Consider the following 16,075-nt stretch of genomic DNA (forward strand, 5'->3'; position numbering starts at 1 on the left):
GTTCTCTGCAGGAATAAACCCATGAAATTTTCAGAAGTACACTCTCCTATGCCCCACCCACCCTCTATGAAAAAAGGTCAATTCTTTTGATTCCCTACAATTTTTAACAATGTATTCTCAAAATTAGTAATTTAAGACTGACTCTAAGACATCTGAATTAAGTTAAATATATTTGCATAAGATGTTGCCCAGAAACTTCAACTAACGAATATTCTTACGAGCTTTTCATTTATAATTTGTATGAATAGAGTCCGTTCTATTCAAATCTGCATGGCAAAATAAAACAGAAGGCTGAGTACAATATACACACTTCTCTGTCCTAAGAGAAAACATTGAATACAGGTATATTTAATAAACAGTGAACATGCCACGTGTTTTCTTTAAGTCAACAAAATCCTTATTTCTTATACTTTGCAGGTGATGCAGCAAGAGGCAAATACCAAAACCATTTGTGACCAAATTTAGCTAATAAAATTAGCTAAATAACAATACACGCAACAGGACACTAGAGTCTGCACAGTGAACATTTATCCAATTGTATTGTTTCACTAAAACTCATCTTTAGGCCAATACCTGAAGGGCTTTGCTAATACTTTTAATTAAATATTCTTAATGGTTTATCTATCAAGTGGAAAAATATATACAAGTTCAAACCAGAAAGAAACAGTGATATTTTTTCCCCTGCCCCGTAAAGTTATTTTTAAAAACCCATTTCCAGTAATTGTCTACTTGGTGCTTTATAACCACTCTCTCCTTTATGAAGACCATGTACAAAAGCAGGAAAGAACATAAAATATTTAAAGGGTCATCATCGAAACAACCAAATGGATTTTAGATTTATTTTTGTATTCCTTCTGTACTACCTAGGTCTTGCACTAATTACTGGATTTCCTATAACATTAAATCAAACCTAAATAGAAAAACCTGGCTTTTGTACTTAAAAAGAAGCTCCCTCCTCCTCTACAGCCACCCCTCAAACATTTAGGCAGAAAATTAAGCTGGTTGCTTTGGGGGTTGGTGTGATACATGGACAGCCACTCTGCCGGCCCCGTGGGAGGCGGCCAGCCGCGCTCACGTGTGTCCCCAGACACGGCAGCTCACGTTCTCCAAAATACCAGGTTTCTGGTTCTATGTCCGAAACTTTCTTTAACTTCAAAAGCCATTTTAAATTTAGGAGGGAAATGAGTATTTTTAATTTGTGGGTGAAGAGCTTTAGAGCACAGGTCAGCTTCCCAGGAGGCCAGTCCTGACTCCAGAAGTGCGAAGAAACAGCACAGAGCCGACGGCGACGAGCCAGAGCGTCACCGTGCACGACGCCAGGCCGTGAGAGCCGCAGGGCCCGCGACTCAGCGACCAAGATTAACGTCCTCGCAGGGGAGGCAGGGTCTCGCGACGGAGGTAGACCATGCCCACCGCTCACGAGACTACTGATGACGTCCCACTTTGCGACAATTTAGAAATCCAAATTTAACTCCAGGAAATGTGAGTCTGGGATAGGAATTGAAGACAGACAGTACACACGCGGCGGCTGAGTGGAGCCTGCCTGCCATCGTCTTTTATTTTCTTTCCTTTAAGGCTACAGAAAATCTGCACATTGACAAGGCAATTCATTCTCATAATAAAAATACCCCCGTCCAAATAGCCAAGGTCCCCAGTCAGATTCCATGGTGACTGTACGGCACGTCACATGCTACTCCACAGGTGTATTTTCTTGTGAGTCTGCGGGGTTGTGATCAATTCTTTCTGGAAATATTAGCTTCTCACAAACTGTCTCCTTTATCGGTAAATACTGTGATATTTCGTTAGGTTCCGTGAAGAGGGAAGGTGAAACATGCTAGGAAATATATAAATCATGTTAGCACACATTCAGTTACTGCACTGATACTTTTCAGAAATGCTCTGGTGCAGCCATTCATAAAGCGTGCAGATTTTTAAATGCGGGCTGGTACGCGAAGATAGGGAGCACCGCCAAGGATCCCTAACAATAACGTGTCTCTTGTAACTGACTCCTTAGCTGTCGCTGAATGATTTCCTCAAGTGTCACAGGGATGTGGCATTTACAATGCTCCCGCAAACGTCCTAAGAACTCACTGCGTCTTAACCCACGCTCCCTTCCCCACTGCTTTGGGATGCCGGGAGCGGCAGCCTTCAGCGCCCAGTGTGTGGTCTCCAGTGGAATCTACCTGACTGGTCTGAGCCACGTGTGCTCTGCACTCAGACCAGAAATAAGCACAAAGTGTGAAAAAAGGATATCAAGACTGCGGGGAATTTGCCACTTTTGAAGCAACTCATTAGAGAATTCTAAGTACCAAGGAAGCCCCTTTACAGGCTCCAGGGAAGCAAAAATAAAGAGAAATTATGCCAAAACCAACAAGTCATGCTACAGAGTCAGCACACTTTAGCGGGGAAGAGGAGACTGGGTGGCAGGTGGAAGGGGTGTCTAGTGGGTGCCACGTGCATGACTCAGGGTAATTCACACCTCTGGGTCTCGTTTTATCAGAATAAAATGTGGATACTAGATTGGATGATGGCCAAGTTACCTAACAACTCTAACTGTTCTTGGATTTGAGGTAAGTTCAAAAAAAGGTATACCTGAGCAGGATTTTTCCTACAGAGCCCTTTAAGTGAATTAAGAGGTTTAGGGATAGAGATTTGGGAGGACAGGTGAGGCATGGGGAGAGAGGGTACCATATTTAAAATGAAACATAAAAATTCAGTGTCTAAAAACTGATCTTTAAATACTGTACCATTAAATTAGCAATCTTGCTCTCCCGTGATGTATATTCTCGTAACATGTAGGTCTTGTCGGCCTGTGTTTGAAAATAAAAAAAGTCCCAACAAATTTATTTATATTGATTTTACGACCCTTTCTATTAAACAGAACTGCTTACATTTTAGTAGCTTGTGAAAATGGCATGAAGTCTAATGAGACTACCTTCTTCCTCAGTGAGGTAAGTGCTGCTTAACTCTCACGGAGAATGCTGAATTATTAATTCTCATCCCTGTAAATCACAGTAACATCAGACACCAATATGTGAACAGATTTGATAATTACCATGTAAGAGAAACACAACCAAGGGTTTTACTTTGAAAGGAATTATGTATATGAGTGAGATATGCAAGAGATTTTAATATTAGTTCAAGTTCTTAACTAAACCTTTTCCTTAAGCTATAGATATCACCATCTACTCACACGACTATGGCTACTTTTATGTTCCAAAAAAAGAATTTTAAAATACTTTATTCTCTCCCATTGCCACAAAATTCTTGCCAAATTGCTTATTTAAAATCACTTTTTTTTTTTTTGGTACTTCAATTTTTCCCATTGAAGATTTTTTTAAGTTAGGTTTTAAAACAGCAATTTATTACAATTTTTTTTTTGGGGGGGGAATACTTTTCAATAAGAGAAAACTACAAGATTAAACTCCCTAAAGTTTCAATCTTTCATCTCAAAAAAAAATAGATTAGTGTTCATTATTTTAAAAGATCAAATAACAAAGTATGTAAAGAGAGTATAAGCCATCAGCCATCACAAGCTCTTATGACACTGTCCTTAACATCGGGAAATCTCTACACAAAATCTTATATAACCTTACACGCATCCCTCCGAATCAGTTAACTATAGCTCTCTGCCACTAATTAATGGTTGTAATTTCTCTACTACACAGATACAAAGCAAACAACTTAATGCCCATTCGATGGTCACTAAGTGTCTTCTTCCCCTCCATTTTGGGTTACAAAGAACAGTGCCACAGACATCCATATACGTACGACCCTAGGCAACTGCCTGATTCATATTTTTGGATTATCATATAATAGAATCTTTTTAGAGTAACTCCTCAAAAACTCAATCTCGTTGAGTTAAAACCTAAGTATTTTTTTTTAATTTAGATTTCGCCCTTTCTAAGGGAGAAAAACACAGCCAACTTTTAGTATTTCATTGGGGTGTTGTAAGAGGTGACCATTACAACAACCACCCTGCATGATACCCAGGGTCTCTTCTCTAATTCATCATCCTACATGATCACAAATCTGAAGGTAAAAATTCGTTCAGAAAGGACAGGCTGCCATGAAGCTACCGGAAGAATAGTCATGACTCAAGCCTCCCTCCACTTTTTTTAACACTTTATTTTTCTATAAGCCTTGTTGTTAACAATTCCTTCAGATGGAGCACAGAGCTTTTAAGCTTTAGAATAATTACCTAAATAATTATGGTACACAAATTTCAGGAAGCCATGTGATTGCTATTTCTAGTATCAGTTCCTCATATAAACAATACATACTCTAAACTAAGGGAAGAGAGTTAGGGACAGTTTTCTTAGCTTAAGGACATATAAGATTTTTTTAAAAGCATCACCCTCGCTCCCCAGGTAGGGAGCATCCTGTAGAAAACATTTTCTGCCAGAACTTTCAGAAAAGAAGATGTGATGTTTCAGCAACTGCCATCAACAGTGACTGTGAAACACCGATCTTAATGGTTAGAATGACTGCCAGGAAATATAACGCATTATTTAATTTCGAATTCTCAGACAGACGACGAAGCAACGAGAAGAGGCCCCGCATCAAGCAGTGTGCTGGTTCGGGGAGAAGCTACCTCGTGGTAGAGTCTCGTGTCGTTCATTCTGATAAGCACGCCATCGATTCTCAAGAAAAACCGCAACAGCAGGAAAAAGCTAGACGGCATTACTCTCTGAAAACAGACCAAAAAAAGTACATTAACGTTTCTATAAAAATTAAATATTTCGTTACATTGCTAAAAGCAAAAAAAAAAAAAAATTAAGCTTTGGAGGAGGGCGGAAGTGGCAGTATGTAGAGATCTCTGACCTAGAGGTTCTTTTTCCCAGCTCCAAGGCTCAAACCCTTGTTTAGGTTCTATTGCTGAATGTCCTGGTTCCTTTGTGCCGCAGGTGAAACGTGCTCTTGCCCCGCACACCTGGACTCCCAAGCACAATGCGGATGCCAAGGCGGACAGCGCTCCCTCCTGGCTCCGGCCAGGACGCGACCGGCCAGGAGCTGTCAAAGCCGTTACAGAGCATCACGGCGCTGCCAGGATTCGGTAGACAGAAAACTCATTTTCTCTGAAAGTTAAAAACTAACTATTAGCAAGAACACAGCTTCTCCTTAGATTTCCGTTACAGTGCAGTCCTGCAGGCCCTAAGCCCTAGCAAGGACGAGAGAACACTCGGGCACAAAATTCTAACCTAAAAACAAACGCTGCTGAGAGAAGCTCCTTTAGAAAAACAAAGAAAAATTAATTTCGGAACTAAACATCTTACACTTAGATGTAGGTGACGCCATTCAGCACCAAAGCCACCGAAACGGGCGTGAGCCGGGGCCCCCCTGCAGCCCGTCCCACGCGGCGCGGAGCCCGAAGCCCACTCTCTCGCCCTGCGCTTTTCTCTTTCTTTTTTTTTTAAGTAAAAATCCTCTAGGTTTAGAATGGAAAATTAAGGTGGAAAAAAGTCACTTCAAAACCTGAAACACTGAAATAAATTAAGAGCAACCGAAAAGGTTCCACCCAAGAACCTGAGGGATGTAAAGTCAGTCGCTTTGCTTACAAAAGCGGCTTTCACGGTTCATCACATTTCTTTTGAATGATTTATAATTAGTCTTATGGAAACTAAAAATAAACATTCACAGGCATCTAGTTTTGTAATTCTAAAGTAATTAAAAACTTTTAATCAGTTTTGCAACCAAGGTTAAAAGACTCAGAGGCAAGTGAGACGCCATCAATATACTCCGTACCCCAAACTCCCAGCAAGGAGGGAGGCTGTAAGGTCATCCTTAAAACAGATCCTGTTTTAGGAGCTCATTGGAAAGCTTTGTTACACTAAAAATGATCTGGGATGGCTCCCATTCTATCTGAAAGCAATTGGGAAAATGTACATTTTAAGTCAGAAAAAGTCTGATGGACAAAGGCCAATCAAAGACCTCGGCTAGCGAGGCATTTGGAGGTCATGTCCACGCTTCATTCTCTGGCAGCGGCCGGCAATGGGACAGGCTGACTTGACTAGCCACTCGCCCAAGCCACCAGCTCAGAAAATATGTTGGTGTCACCGTGTTCCACTATCAGGCCCCTCCCTGGTCCGGCAGGACAAATTTATACACCTAGAACCCGGATCAGGGGCCCCGTCCTCTAAAAAGCCTCTGCTGACCCACACCCTACATTCCCACATCTGCCCACCCACCTTTCCATTCAACACGCACGGCAAGTGTCCTACTTTAAGTGTCATCAAGTAAGAAATACTTTGTCCTACGGTGTAAAAGACCACTAGATCGCTGACCTAGGTAACTGTGAGAAGCTCCAGGTGTGGGGCCCCCTGGAATGGAGGCAGACTTCCCAGACCCTGGCCCCTTCCCTCCCACCACCGTGGAAGCAGCTCCCTCTTCTGCCTGGGCTAACCAGATCCCAGGGGTTATGAGCGAGGGCAGAGGCAGACCTATTCACTGTGCACGTGACCTTAGGCAGGTTACCCGCTCTGAACCCCGCTTTCTTCATCTGTAAAATGTGGACATGAAAGTATTCAGAGAACTCGCCTGAGGATTACATGAGATGATGCAGACAAGCATCTAGCATGGCGTCTCACCAGAGCAAAAGCTCAGGCCCCTTCCGCTCCTCCTCTGCTCCTCACCCTCAGAAACTTCAGCCCACCCTTTTCTCCTCTCTCTCTAGGACTCCTTCCTGTGGACACCTAAAGATGCTCTGGTCTGGACGTGGTGCCATAGTGTAGCGGTCAGCACATCTGTTTTACACGCAGAAGGTCCTGGGTTCACTCCCCAGTGGAGCCACGGTCCCTGGTCTACAGCCACGTTACCCTGAACAAGCCCAATGTCTGATCTCGGAAGCTGAGCAGGGTCGGGCCTGGTTAGTACAGGGTCGGGCTTAGATGGGAGACCACCTAGGAAGACTGGGTGCTGCAGGCATTAATAATAATAATATATATATATATTTTTTTAAAAAAAGGTGCTCGGGTCTTCCCCGTATTCAAAATAAAACACGCACACACCTGTCGACCTCGCGTTCCCTCCCAGCCACGCCCGTTTCTCCTACACCAGCGAGTGAGTCTGGTCTCTGCCGCCACATGTCGCTGACCCCCAACCAAGCAACTCACACTGCTCTCGCCACCCTGATCGCTGACACCAGCAAAACCAGTTTTAGTCTCAAGGATGCCGTGCCACTCTAGCTCCCCAGGTCCCTTTACGGCACAATACTGGCCTGTGCCCCCCTCCTGAGAAGCTCTAGTCCCTTGGCCTCCCGGGCACCACTCCTGGTTTCTCACCTGTATCCTATTTCTCAGGCTAGTCTTTGCTTCCATACAAGAGGACTTCATCTGTCTACACCCACTACCTCTAGGCCAGAAACGAGGGCATTTATTTTATTTAGAGCAATACCTGATACACGGTTAGAGAGAAACCAACCCAGGAAGAACATTATTTTAATGAAATCCTTACAGGCGTTTCAAAAATCCAACCCTATCACGTGACTTGTAAAAAGTTACGCTAGGTGAGAACAAAGAACCCTTCGCAATGACGACGACGATACTCTTCGGTCTGCGACGTGCTGTCTTCTCTGGTGCACACGCAGAGCACTCACGTGCACACTCTCCCCCCCACCCGCGTCTACAAAAACCCGTGCTCCCCCCGCACCCGCCCGCGGGAACACAAACGCACACCCAAATGCGCACTCGTAACGAGCGTTCAGTATCGTCAGTTTTGGGGAGACAAGAGGAAAGGCCCGAGTCAGAGTGAACAAAGCTAAATGACAACAGATAAAGCAGGAGTAACAGGTGAATGGGGAGTAAGGGGCCAGGAAAGTAACGATCTAATGCTACAATAACGATATACATTGGTTCAGAGAAAACTCGCCAATTAGTTTCACAGCCTTAGGTAAACTAGTCTTTGGGGGCCTCGTCTAGAAAATACAGAGGCTAAACTAAATGATTCTCTAAAAATTCATTACAATTCCAAAATCCTATCACAGAAAAACCTGACCTTACGTATTGCTGCTTCTCATTTATTGTTTTCATGCTTTACTACTGTTTACATCACAACGCCCACAATCATTACGCTTCAGGAACCATGTTTGATGCGGGGGCCTGTCTCTGCAGACCTAAGTTCTATGATGGAGAAGTTACAAACAAAGTGCTTGCAGGAGGATGGAGAAGGGTTACTTAACCCGCTGTGGAAAGGCTCACAGAGGAGGTGACACTTTAGCTAGGTCTTAAAGGGTGAGGTATTTAATACGAAAGTTCAGTTGAAGTTTTTCAGGAAAGCATTAGAAACCCAGTTACAGCCTAACAGTAAGCGAACAGGAGTAACTGTGTGTGGCCTGTTTACTTTCCTTCTTAAGCACATTCCACCAGGGGCAGCACTATGAATGGGAGTGGCTCGTCCCTCAAGGGAATCACACGTGTCGGTTCTGCTTCCACGTCTCTGCTGGAAACTGAAGTGTGGTTTAATGGTCCTGACACGTAGGTCTCTTCTTTAAATGACGTGCACCTTGCTGTCTGCAGAGCCTTTCAATATCATTTTTAATTCAAAATGTGAAAATTAAGCCATAGTTTTCAAATTAATAATAACTGCAAAGTGGTCAGGCAGGTCTTTAATAAATGCTTGCTAAAATGAAGTCGTAACAATATATTAAGATTCTGTGAATTTTATAATGGATATAGTAAGATATCCTCTAGACCCAAGTGGATCTTTACATGACATCATGTTAAGGCACTATGACTCAAAGTGAGCCTTACATTTTTGACCAATGTGAGGAACAGAAGAAAGATTTTAAACAAAAATCATAATACTCACAATTTTCACACTTAGGCTTGAAACTCCATGATCATGAAGTTCGTCCTCAAACAGGAGAACTTCTTCAAAAAACTTAATTTGTTCTCTGGCTTTCAATTTCTCAGTATCTATATGGTCTGTTGTAGGTACAACCTGAAAGAAAATATTTATAAGGAGCATATAAAAAAATGTTGAAGGCGCTAGAGACGTGGGTGAGCAGCTAATGCTACCGCATGGCCTTCCGGAGGCTTCCCCTAAGTCAGCCTGCGGAGCCCGTCATCATTGAAATGGTGCCGGGGTGAAACGAGTTCCCACCTCCTCGCTCCCGACAGTGAAATGTCAAAAGGCCTATGCAATTTGCCAAGTTTATCGATCAGGAGTGAGGAGAGAGGACACCAATCTACGAGGCATCAGAAGGGACTTGCAGAGCCTCCTCCCCCACGAGGCTGTAGAGGAGGCTCCGAGGGTTGGTGCCAGGCACGCGGTCAGAGCTCAAGAGTGAATGAGTGAATGAACACGTTTTCTCTCAAAACCTATGTTTTTTTTTTTGAATCAGCACAGAAAAATAGTTAAGGCTTGAGATGTACAGCAGTAGCAACTGAAGACAAGAATTAAGTTCTTGCTACGAACTTCTATCTTCCCAAGATTCTAAAATTCTTTACAGGGACAAGGGGCCCATACACAACCCCGACCGTAACATTTCTGCCTAAGTGCCAACGTCTGATACAGGGTCCCCAGTAACCACTTTTAATGTAAATAGTTACACGGAAATAATTCTGTTCTCTATAACAGCAGGTGACATTTAGAGACTGCAACCTAAGCCAAACCTCATTTCGGTCACACTGTATGATTTCAAAATAGAGCTAAGCTCCCAGCGTGAGACCTACGGATCCCATCTTGCCAGTGTCACTTAGCAGGGCCCCCCGTAAGCAGGGCTCGCACAGGTGCACACTCACAGCAGCACACAGCTTCGGGAGTCGCTGAGAGCATCCCTCAGACCAACGCTCTGCTGTGAGGCAGACATTTCTGTTTACCCAGTTTACTGAGAAACTGAGACTTGGATAGACGGATTCAGTCACTTGCCTAAAGTCCTGCCAGGCTCATGCAGAGTGTGGGCTGGACAAATTGTCTGACCGAAAATCCTATTTGCCCACGTGTCTGTTCAACTGTAGAACTGGAAGCTACTAGCTAGCAGGTTATGTTTAAATCACCGAACACATCGCATCAAGGACAGATACATTTTAATGCTTCTTGATAATAATGATAACATTAAAGCAGTTTGCCATTGCTACCGACCACACTTTTAGGAATAAAAACTATTCCACTCTGGCCTTTTATTTTCTGCTAATAATCAATATGCAAAATTCCCTCACATCAGGTTCTAAAGCCTCCTACAATGGAAACTAGAATGAAACTCGTAGCGAAAAATAACCCATTACTAGAAAGTTCTAATGCTAAGACTGTTCAAGACAATGACTCATAAAGTAAGATTTACCTTTAACTTGAGTGGTTCTCCAAGTAACGTGCCCTTATAATCTGTCGTATAGGTCCAATCGTATGGTTTGACGACCTCCTTGGAGTGCTCGCCCTCCGTCCTCAAACACCAAAAGGGGAAGAGTCAGATTTGGTGATGCGGAGCATAGATCATCTGTATTCACGTCACACCGGATTAGTCTACAAATAACATAAGCTATGCTACCAAATACATATGCTTGTCAAAATTCACTAACACAGATCTTTCCCCTTTTCCCTGCACATTTGTTTTATTTAACTTGTCATGTGCCGATGGCGCCTTTCCAATTAACCTGCCCACTGCCTGAGGATGCAGTTTAAAAGGAGGCTCTTTGCTTCCTGCAAGGTACCCAGTACTTAACAGTCACAAAGTAAATAACTGCTGATTTGATTCTCAAAGAAAATACGTTTTTCTTAATTTCAAAGCTCCTCGAATTTTTAAGGCAAATCATAAACATTTTTCTTCAAAAACGGGAATGTTAAAATAGGGTGTACTGCGTAGCTCAGCTCAGGTGTAATTCAATTCAACTCAACAAATATTCGGGAGGTGGGGTAACTAATCTCCATTTTGTTGATGAGAAAAATTAATTTGAGAATGATGCAACTGTCAACTTTAATAACAATACCGGCCCTGCATTCTGACAAAATCCGTACACCTGGATCTGGCCTTCGGCTCCTTCTGCTTCACCCGCGCTGCCCAGACCCTCACCTGCTCTCCTGCCACGCCTCGGCACAGGCCACTTTCAGCATGCCTTGGTAGTTGTTCACGCATCTCAGCGCATCCGTAGCGTTGAACTCAATCCCAAAGCCAGAACCATGCTGAATTCTTAAAACGTTGTCTCCAAACATCATTTCGGGGAGAGACGGCATGTGCAGCTCATCGGCTAACCTTCGCACAACCAGAAGTCAGGCAGGTTACCTTGCGGTTAGCACTCGTTTCCTTCGGATGGCAACAGAGCGCTCCCTACGTTACTGAATGAGTTAAATAATTCATGATTTCATAAACGCGATCCATTCGCAGTCTACAAATGTGCTCATCATCCATCCACTCCACGTATATCTTTATGACACTGTACTAGGTAGTAGGCTATACTGATAGATAACAAACAAGTATAGAAATAAATATATACTATAATGTCAGCTAGTGATAAATGACATACAAAACATAAAGCAAGGTAATGGGGGGAGGCTACTAATGGGGAGAAGGATCGGAGATGGCTTCTGAGGTAGTGAGTTTGATCCTTAAAACTGCCTTGTGAGCTGAGAAAGGCTCAGAGTTCAGACGACTAACTCAAGATCACAGAGCTAGTCACTCTCTACATTGCGCTGGCCTGCTCAAATACTTGGACCTCATCTGGCCGGCCTCATTAGGGAAGAAAGTTACATCAGGCATCCTTTAAAGCCAGAATCACAAAGTATTAATCCACAGACGTGTTTTGTTAGCCTGAACAATATTTAAAATAGTTGCCAACAATTACTAAAAGACAGTTGCTACAAAAATTAAGAGATTTTAGAAAAATCTGGACTTCTGATTTTTCTTTTTTGAAAAAAATAAAAATGGAAGAGCTGGCAACATGGGACCTATATTGCCACATGGCACCGACTGGCTAAAACTTGAGTAGAGGTTGCCCCTTTAACTGGGGCAAAGGCTCTCTGATTCACCAGTACCCTTAGAGGGGGTAAGGAGTTCGCAATCCCTGTTATAAAGTTTTAAGTGGCGGCTACTCACTTCTGAAATAAGTAGCTCTATGTATACATTACCACGCCTTTGACCCATTACCGCAGTCACAACCAGGACGTTAGCTACGGAGGTTCAGCTCCTCGACCAAAGGCAATCATTTCTGAGCTGGCAGGAACCCCTGGATTTCAGCCTAAGAACTCTGCCCAACACACTCGTGCTGCATTGAATAGTGGTCAATTAAACTTACTTGGATCTCTCCTTTCCTAACGCTGAATGAGAGCCAAATGAAGTACAGACCATAAGACGGGGCAGGAAAGAGAAGCCTCGAGGTAGAGAGGAGGGAGAACGATAATGTTAAGCAACAGCAAGGGAAGCAGACAGAAAAAACCAGAGACAGAGAAGTAGCAGTAACAAGAGCAGAGACTTCTACACAACTGGTGGGACCACGAGAACTGCTGTCCATTTTCTGAGATAACTCCTGTGTTTGATTATTTTCTCATATGTTATTAAATTCCCATTACTTAAGGCAACCTGGGTCTCTGTTCCTTGCAACCTGAAAGGGTAACTAACACAGAGGGTCCATGGAGGTGAATTTTCCAGTTACCTTATGTTACAAATTTTTTACTGATTGATTTTGGAAAATTTCCAAATGTATTACAGACTTTTTTGTGTTCTTCAACAGAAAATATTATTTTACCTTTTCTTAATGATCAGGGATCATTTAACAATATCGTGAGACAATGTGCTCAAGTTCAACTGATGTGTACACCTTTGGTAGTCCTATGAAATATTTTAGTTATACGTGTAAAAGAATCACTAACTTACACTGCTTCAAATGTTCTAAATCCAGAGTATTTAAGCACTGGCCAGAGTATCTGAACACCATTTCTAATACCAAGCTTCCCTCTTAACAAATGGGTATCATCATTTATAAGACGGGGAAGACAGGAGGCCTCTATGAGATTAAGATGCCTTAATTCATTAAAAGAAGCTTCCTTAATCCATAATTCCCATAATCCATTTATTTAGCACCCTAGAGTTTTTATACCCTAGGGCAATGCATCACAGAAAAATTTAGGATGAGCGAGGGGTAAGCCTTTCTTTTGTCATAGGAAGGACTAAGTATATTCAGGCAGATCTACTTTAGAATAACAAATAAAGAGATTAAAGATCTGGAATTTGATTCCCTTTAAAACTCCCCATCCAACACCTCTTAGAGAATCTGTAAGTAAATTATACAGGTAACCACAATGGGAAGCTGACTGCTTTATATGTATATGGTGCAATAAATGTGTAACAGAGAAAGTCACATGGAGAAGAAAACTCAGAGTGAATCGTAAATCTGTGGTGGGATGAATTTTTCCTTTTCTGTATCTTCCTAGCTTTTCTTAATGAGTCTTCAAGAATGCCTTTTTTTTTTTTTTTTTTCCTTGACTTCTTTTTAGGCAGCTAAATACCCTTCCAAGACTCTCCTCTCTTCCCTGGTCACCTCCCTCTGCCTAGATCTTAAATGCAGGTGCTTCCCAGGGTTCCATCTCATGACCTTGTCCTCTTCTTCTTGATGATCTTCATTCAATCCCAAGGCTCCAGGATTCAACTGAAAGGTGATGACTCCCAAAGCCAAAAACAAGCTTTTTTAAGCTCCAGGATAAATATATCCAAACATTCGCTACATCTCCACTTTACGACCCACATGCAACTCACATTTCAACAAACTAAACCCTCTATCCAACACCTGCCCTTCCTGTTGTGTTTCTCACCTGGTTCAATGGCAATGCTTCCCCTGCAATAACAGCCCAAGTCAGAAATCTTGCCATCCCTACAGGTTCCTCCTCTTCCCTTCCTTCTCCTATCAGCTGGCCGTCAAATCCAGGGACTTAATCCTAGCACACCTCTCCTGTCCTCCCTGGCCTTCTAACTGGTCGCCTCGGACCCAGTCCCGCAGCCCTCCTCCACATCGCCTCCAGAGAAATCGTGCAGAGTACCCATTTGAGAATGTCGCTCCCCTGTGTATCATTACACCCGGTGGTCGTCAGACATAATCTAGATCGCCTTAGCAGGGCATAAAAAAAGGTCTCTCGGTAACACCTCCGCTCCCGCGGGCCTGCCTCTCTCTGCCTCTACTCGCCCTCTGGAACCTCGCGCTCCAACCGCACAGAAACAGTTCTTCAAACGCACCACGGCTCTCACTCTCCCAGACCTCCCGGCTTTACACGTGCCCTCTGAGCCCCCTCATTTAGTCAAGATTCAGTTCAGGCACCCCAACTTCCTGGACGCCCTGCCCTCCTAAAACGTGACACATCTCTACGGAACAGCAGCTCGCGCTGTACGGTAACCAGCTGCCCTGCTCCGGAGGCTGTGAATTCCCCGAGTCGAGGCTGGCTTCCACCTTCCGTGTCCCCAGTGCCTGGCGCCGCACCTGACGTACTAAACGCCGAGTGTATATATCATTCCCGTTACTAACCCCGAGCAAGCAGGTCAGAGCCACCCAGGAAGACAGGGTGCAAAGGCGGCGCGGGCTGGGGCAGGTGGAGACCTGCGGGGAGAGGCAAGTCCGCCGGCGCAGTCACGCGCCACTCAAACCCCGGCAGCGCCTGGCGAACCCCCGCCGAAGGACGCGAGGGGCGACACGGTTATTCGCCCATGTTGTCACTCAAAGGTCCCGTCCTGGGGGACAGAGCCTCCGCCCCGGAGGAGGGTGGGCGCTGCGCGAGTCGCCCGGCCTCCCGCCCAGGCCCAGCTCCCGCCCGCGCCCCGACCCGGGCCCCGGAGCCTCACTTCTCCACGTCCGCTGACTTCATGATGTGGGTCTTGGCTGCTGTCAGCTTCCAGGGCCCGAAGGTGAAGTCCTGGTGGCTGCTCTGGAAGCCATGGATCATCATGGCCGAGGCGGGGCCCGCGGGCGCCGTCCGGAACAGGCTGGGGCGACAGCGGCGGCGGCGGCGGACACCCGCTCCCCTCCCTCGCAGCGGCCCAGCACCCTCGGCCCGCGAGCCGTTACCATGCCCGGCCCGGCCCCGCCCGTGCCGCCCGGCCGGACGCCCGCCCTCCCTTCCGCCTTTTCCCCGCCCCTTCGCCTTTTGCTTCCGGGCCCTCTCGCCAACGCTGCGTGACCCACGTCTTACGTCACGACGCACCGGAAAAAAGGAAAGTGGAGAGGGCGAGGGGCGGGGCTTCTGCTGCAAGGGGGTGTGGTCAGGAACGCACCGCCCCCCTGAACTCATTGGTTGGCGTCATTTCGGGGGATTTTACGGTACAGGTGCGGTAGGGCTTGGTCAACTTAGGCCAGATGGGGGGGCCTGGATGGAACCGCTGGATCAAACTGGGGATCATCGGGCTGGATTCCCGAGACAGTGGTGAGAGAAAGCTCAGAGAGACGGGTGCATCCCTCGGGAGAAGGCCTACGTTAGGCGAGCAGGGACACTCCTGCTCAGAGGGGAAGCACACCAGGAAGAGGGGGCAGGAGCGATTCAGGCTGAGGATCCAGACCCAGGTTGGAGGACCAAGAGCCAGGACTCAAGCTCTACAGCAGCAAGAGAGGAAGGCAGAACCCCATGCACAGGAAATGAGTGTAGCAGGTAGGGAATGGTGTCGAAGCATCAAGCCCAGAGGGAGAAGAGGCCGCCATTACTCCAGGCGAAGCCTGTCATGGAGAAACAAGGAACAAACTTAGTCCCTGCACTGAGAGCGCTTTTCTTTTTCTCATGTGTATCCTTAGATCAAGTTTCCTGGAGCTTCAAAAACCTTGGAAGAGTCTCTGTTCTGTACAACCAAAGAGCTCAGTGAAAACTAGGAGCTACCTTAAACTTCTCCTTGGGTTCCCCGAACCACAACCCTTCATCCCCCGAGTATCCACATAAAACATATAAAGGAATCCAGCTTCTGTGGAGGGAAGGGAAGAGAAAGAATTAGATAACTCAGATTGGGGAATTTAAACGGGGGCGGCGGGTGGGGGAGGAGATGCTAGGGATGAGAATACAAATATTTCAGCAGTGTAACTGGGTAGGGGAGAGGTATAAAAGACCGATAGGATTTGAGGAGCTCAAAGAAGACAGGATCCATTGCATCCAAATTTATTTTTAGAAAAAGAAATGTTGC

The 16,075-nt window shown here is 45.1% G+C and overlaps 1 protein-coding gene across 1 annotated transcript; it reads right to left on the reverse strand.

The window, feature by feature from the left end:
• Positions 1-1,513: 1,513 nt before the first annotated feature.
• TIPRL (TOR signaling pathway regulator) lies at positions 1,514-15,094 on the reverse strand. The gene is made up of 7 exons (XM_016148599.2): positions 14,756-15,094; positions 11,006-11,185; positions 10,280-10,379; positions 8,806-8,937; positions 4,595-4,690; positions 2,748-2,810; positions 1,514-1,834 (listed from the first exon to the last, which is right to left on the reverse strand). The coding sequence occupies exons 1-7, from the start codon at positions 14,857-14,859 to the stop codon at positions 1,691-1,693; spliced, it is 819 nt and encodes a 272-aa protein (XP_016004085.2). The 5' UTR covers positions 14,860-15,094; the 3' UTR covers positions 1,514-1,690.
• Positions 15,095-16,075: the final 981 nt, after the last annotated feature.

The sequence above is a fragment of the Rousettus aegyptiacus genome, unplaced genomic scaffold, assembly GCF_014176215.1.
Source record: "Rousettus aegyptiacus isolate mRouAeg1 unplaced genomic scaffold, mRouAeg1.p scaffold_m13_p_17, whole genome shotgun sequence".
In the NCBI taxonomy this organism is placed as follows: Eukaryota; Metazoa; Chordata; class Mammalia; order Chiroptera; family Pteropodidae; genus Rousettus; species Rousettus aegyptiacus.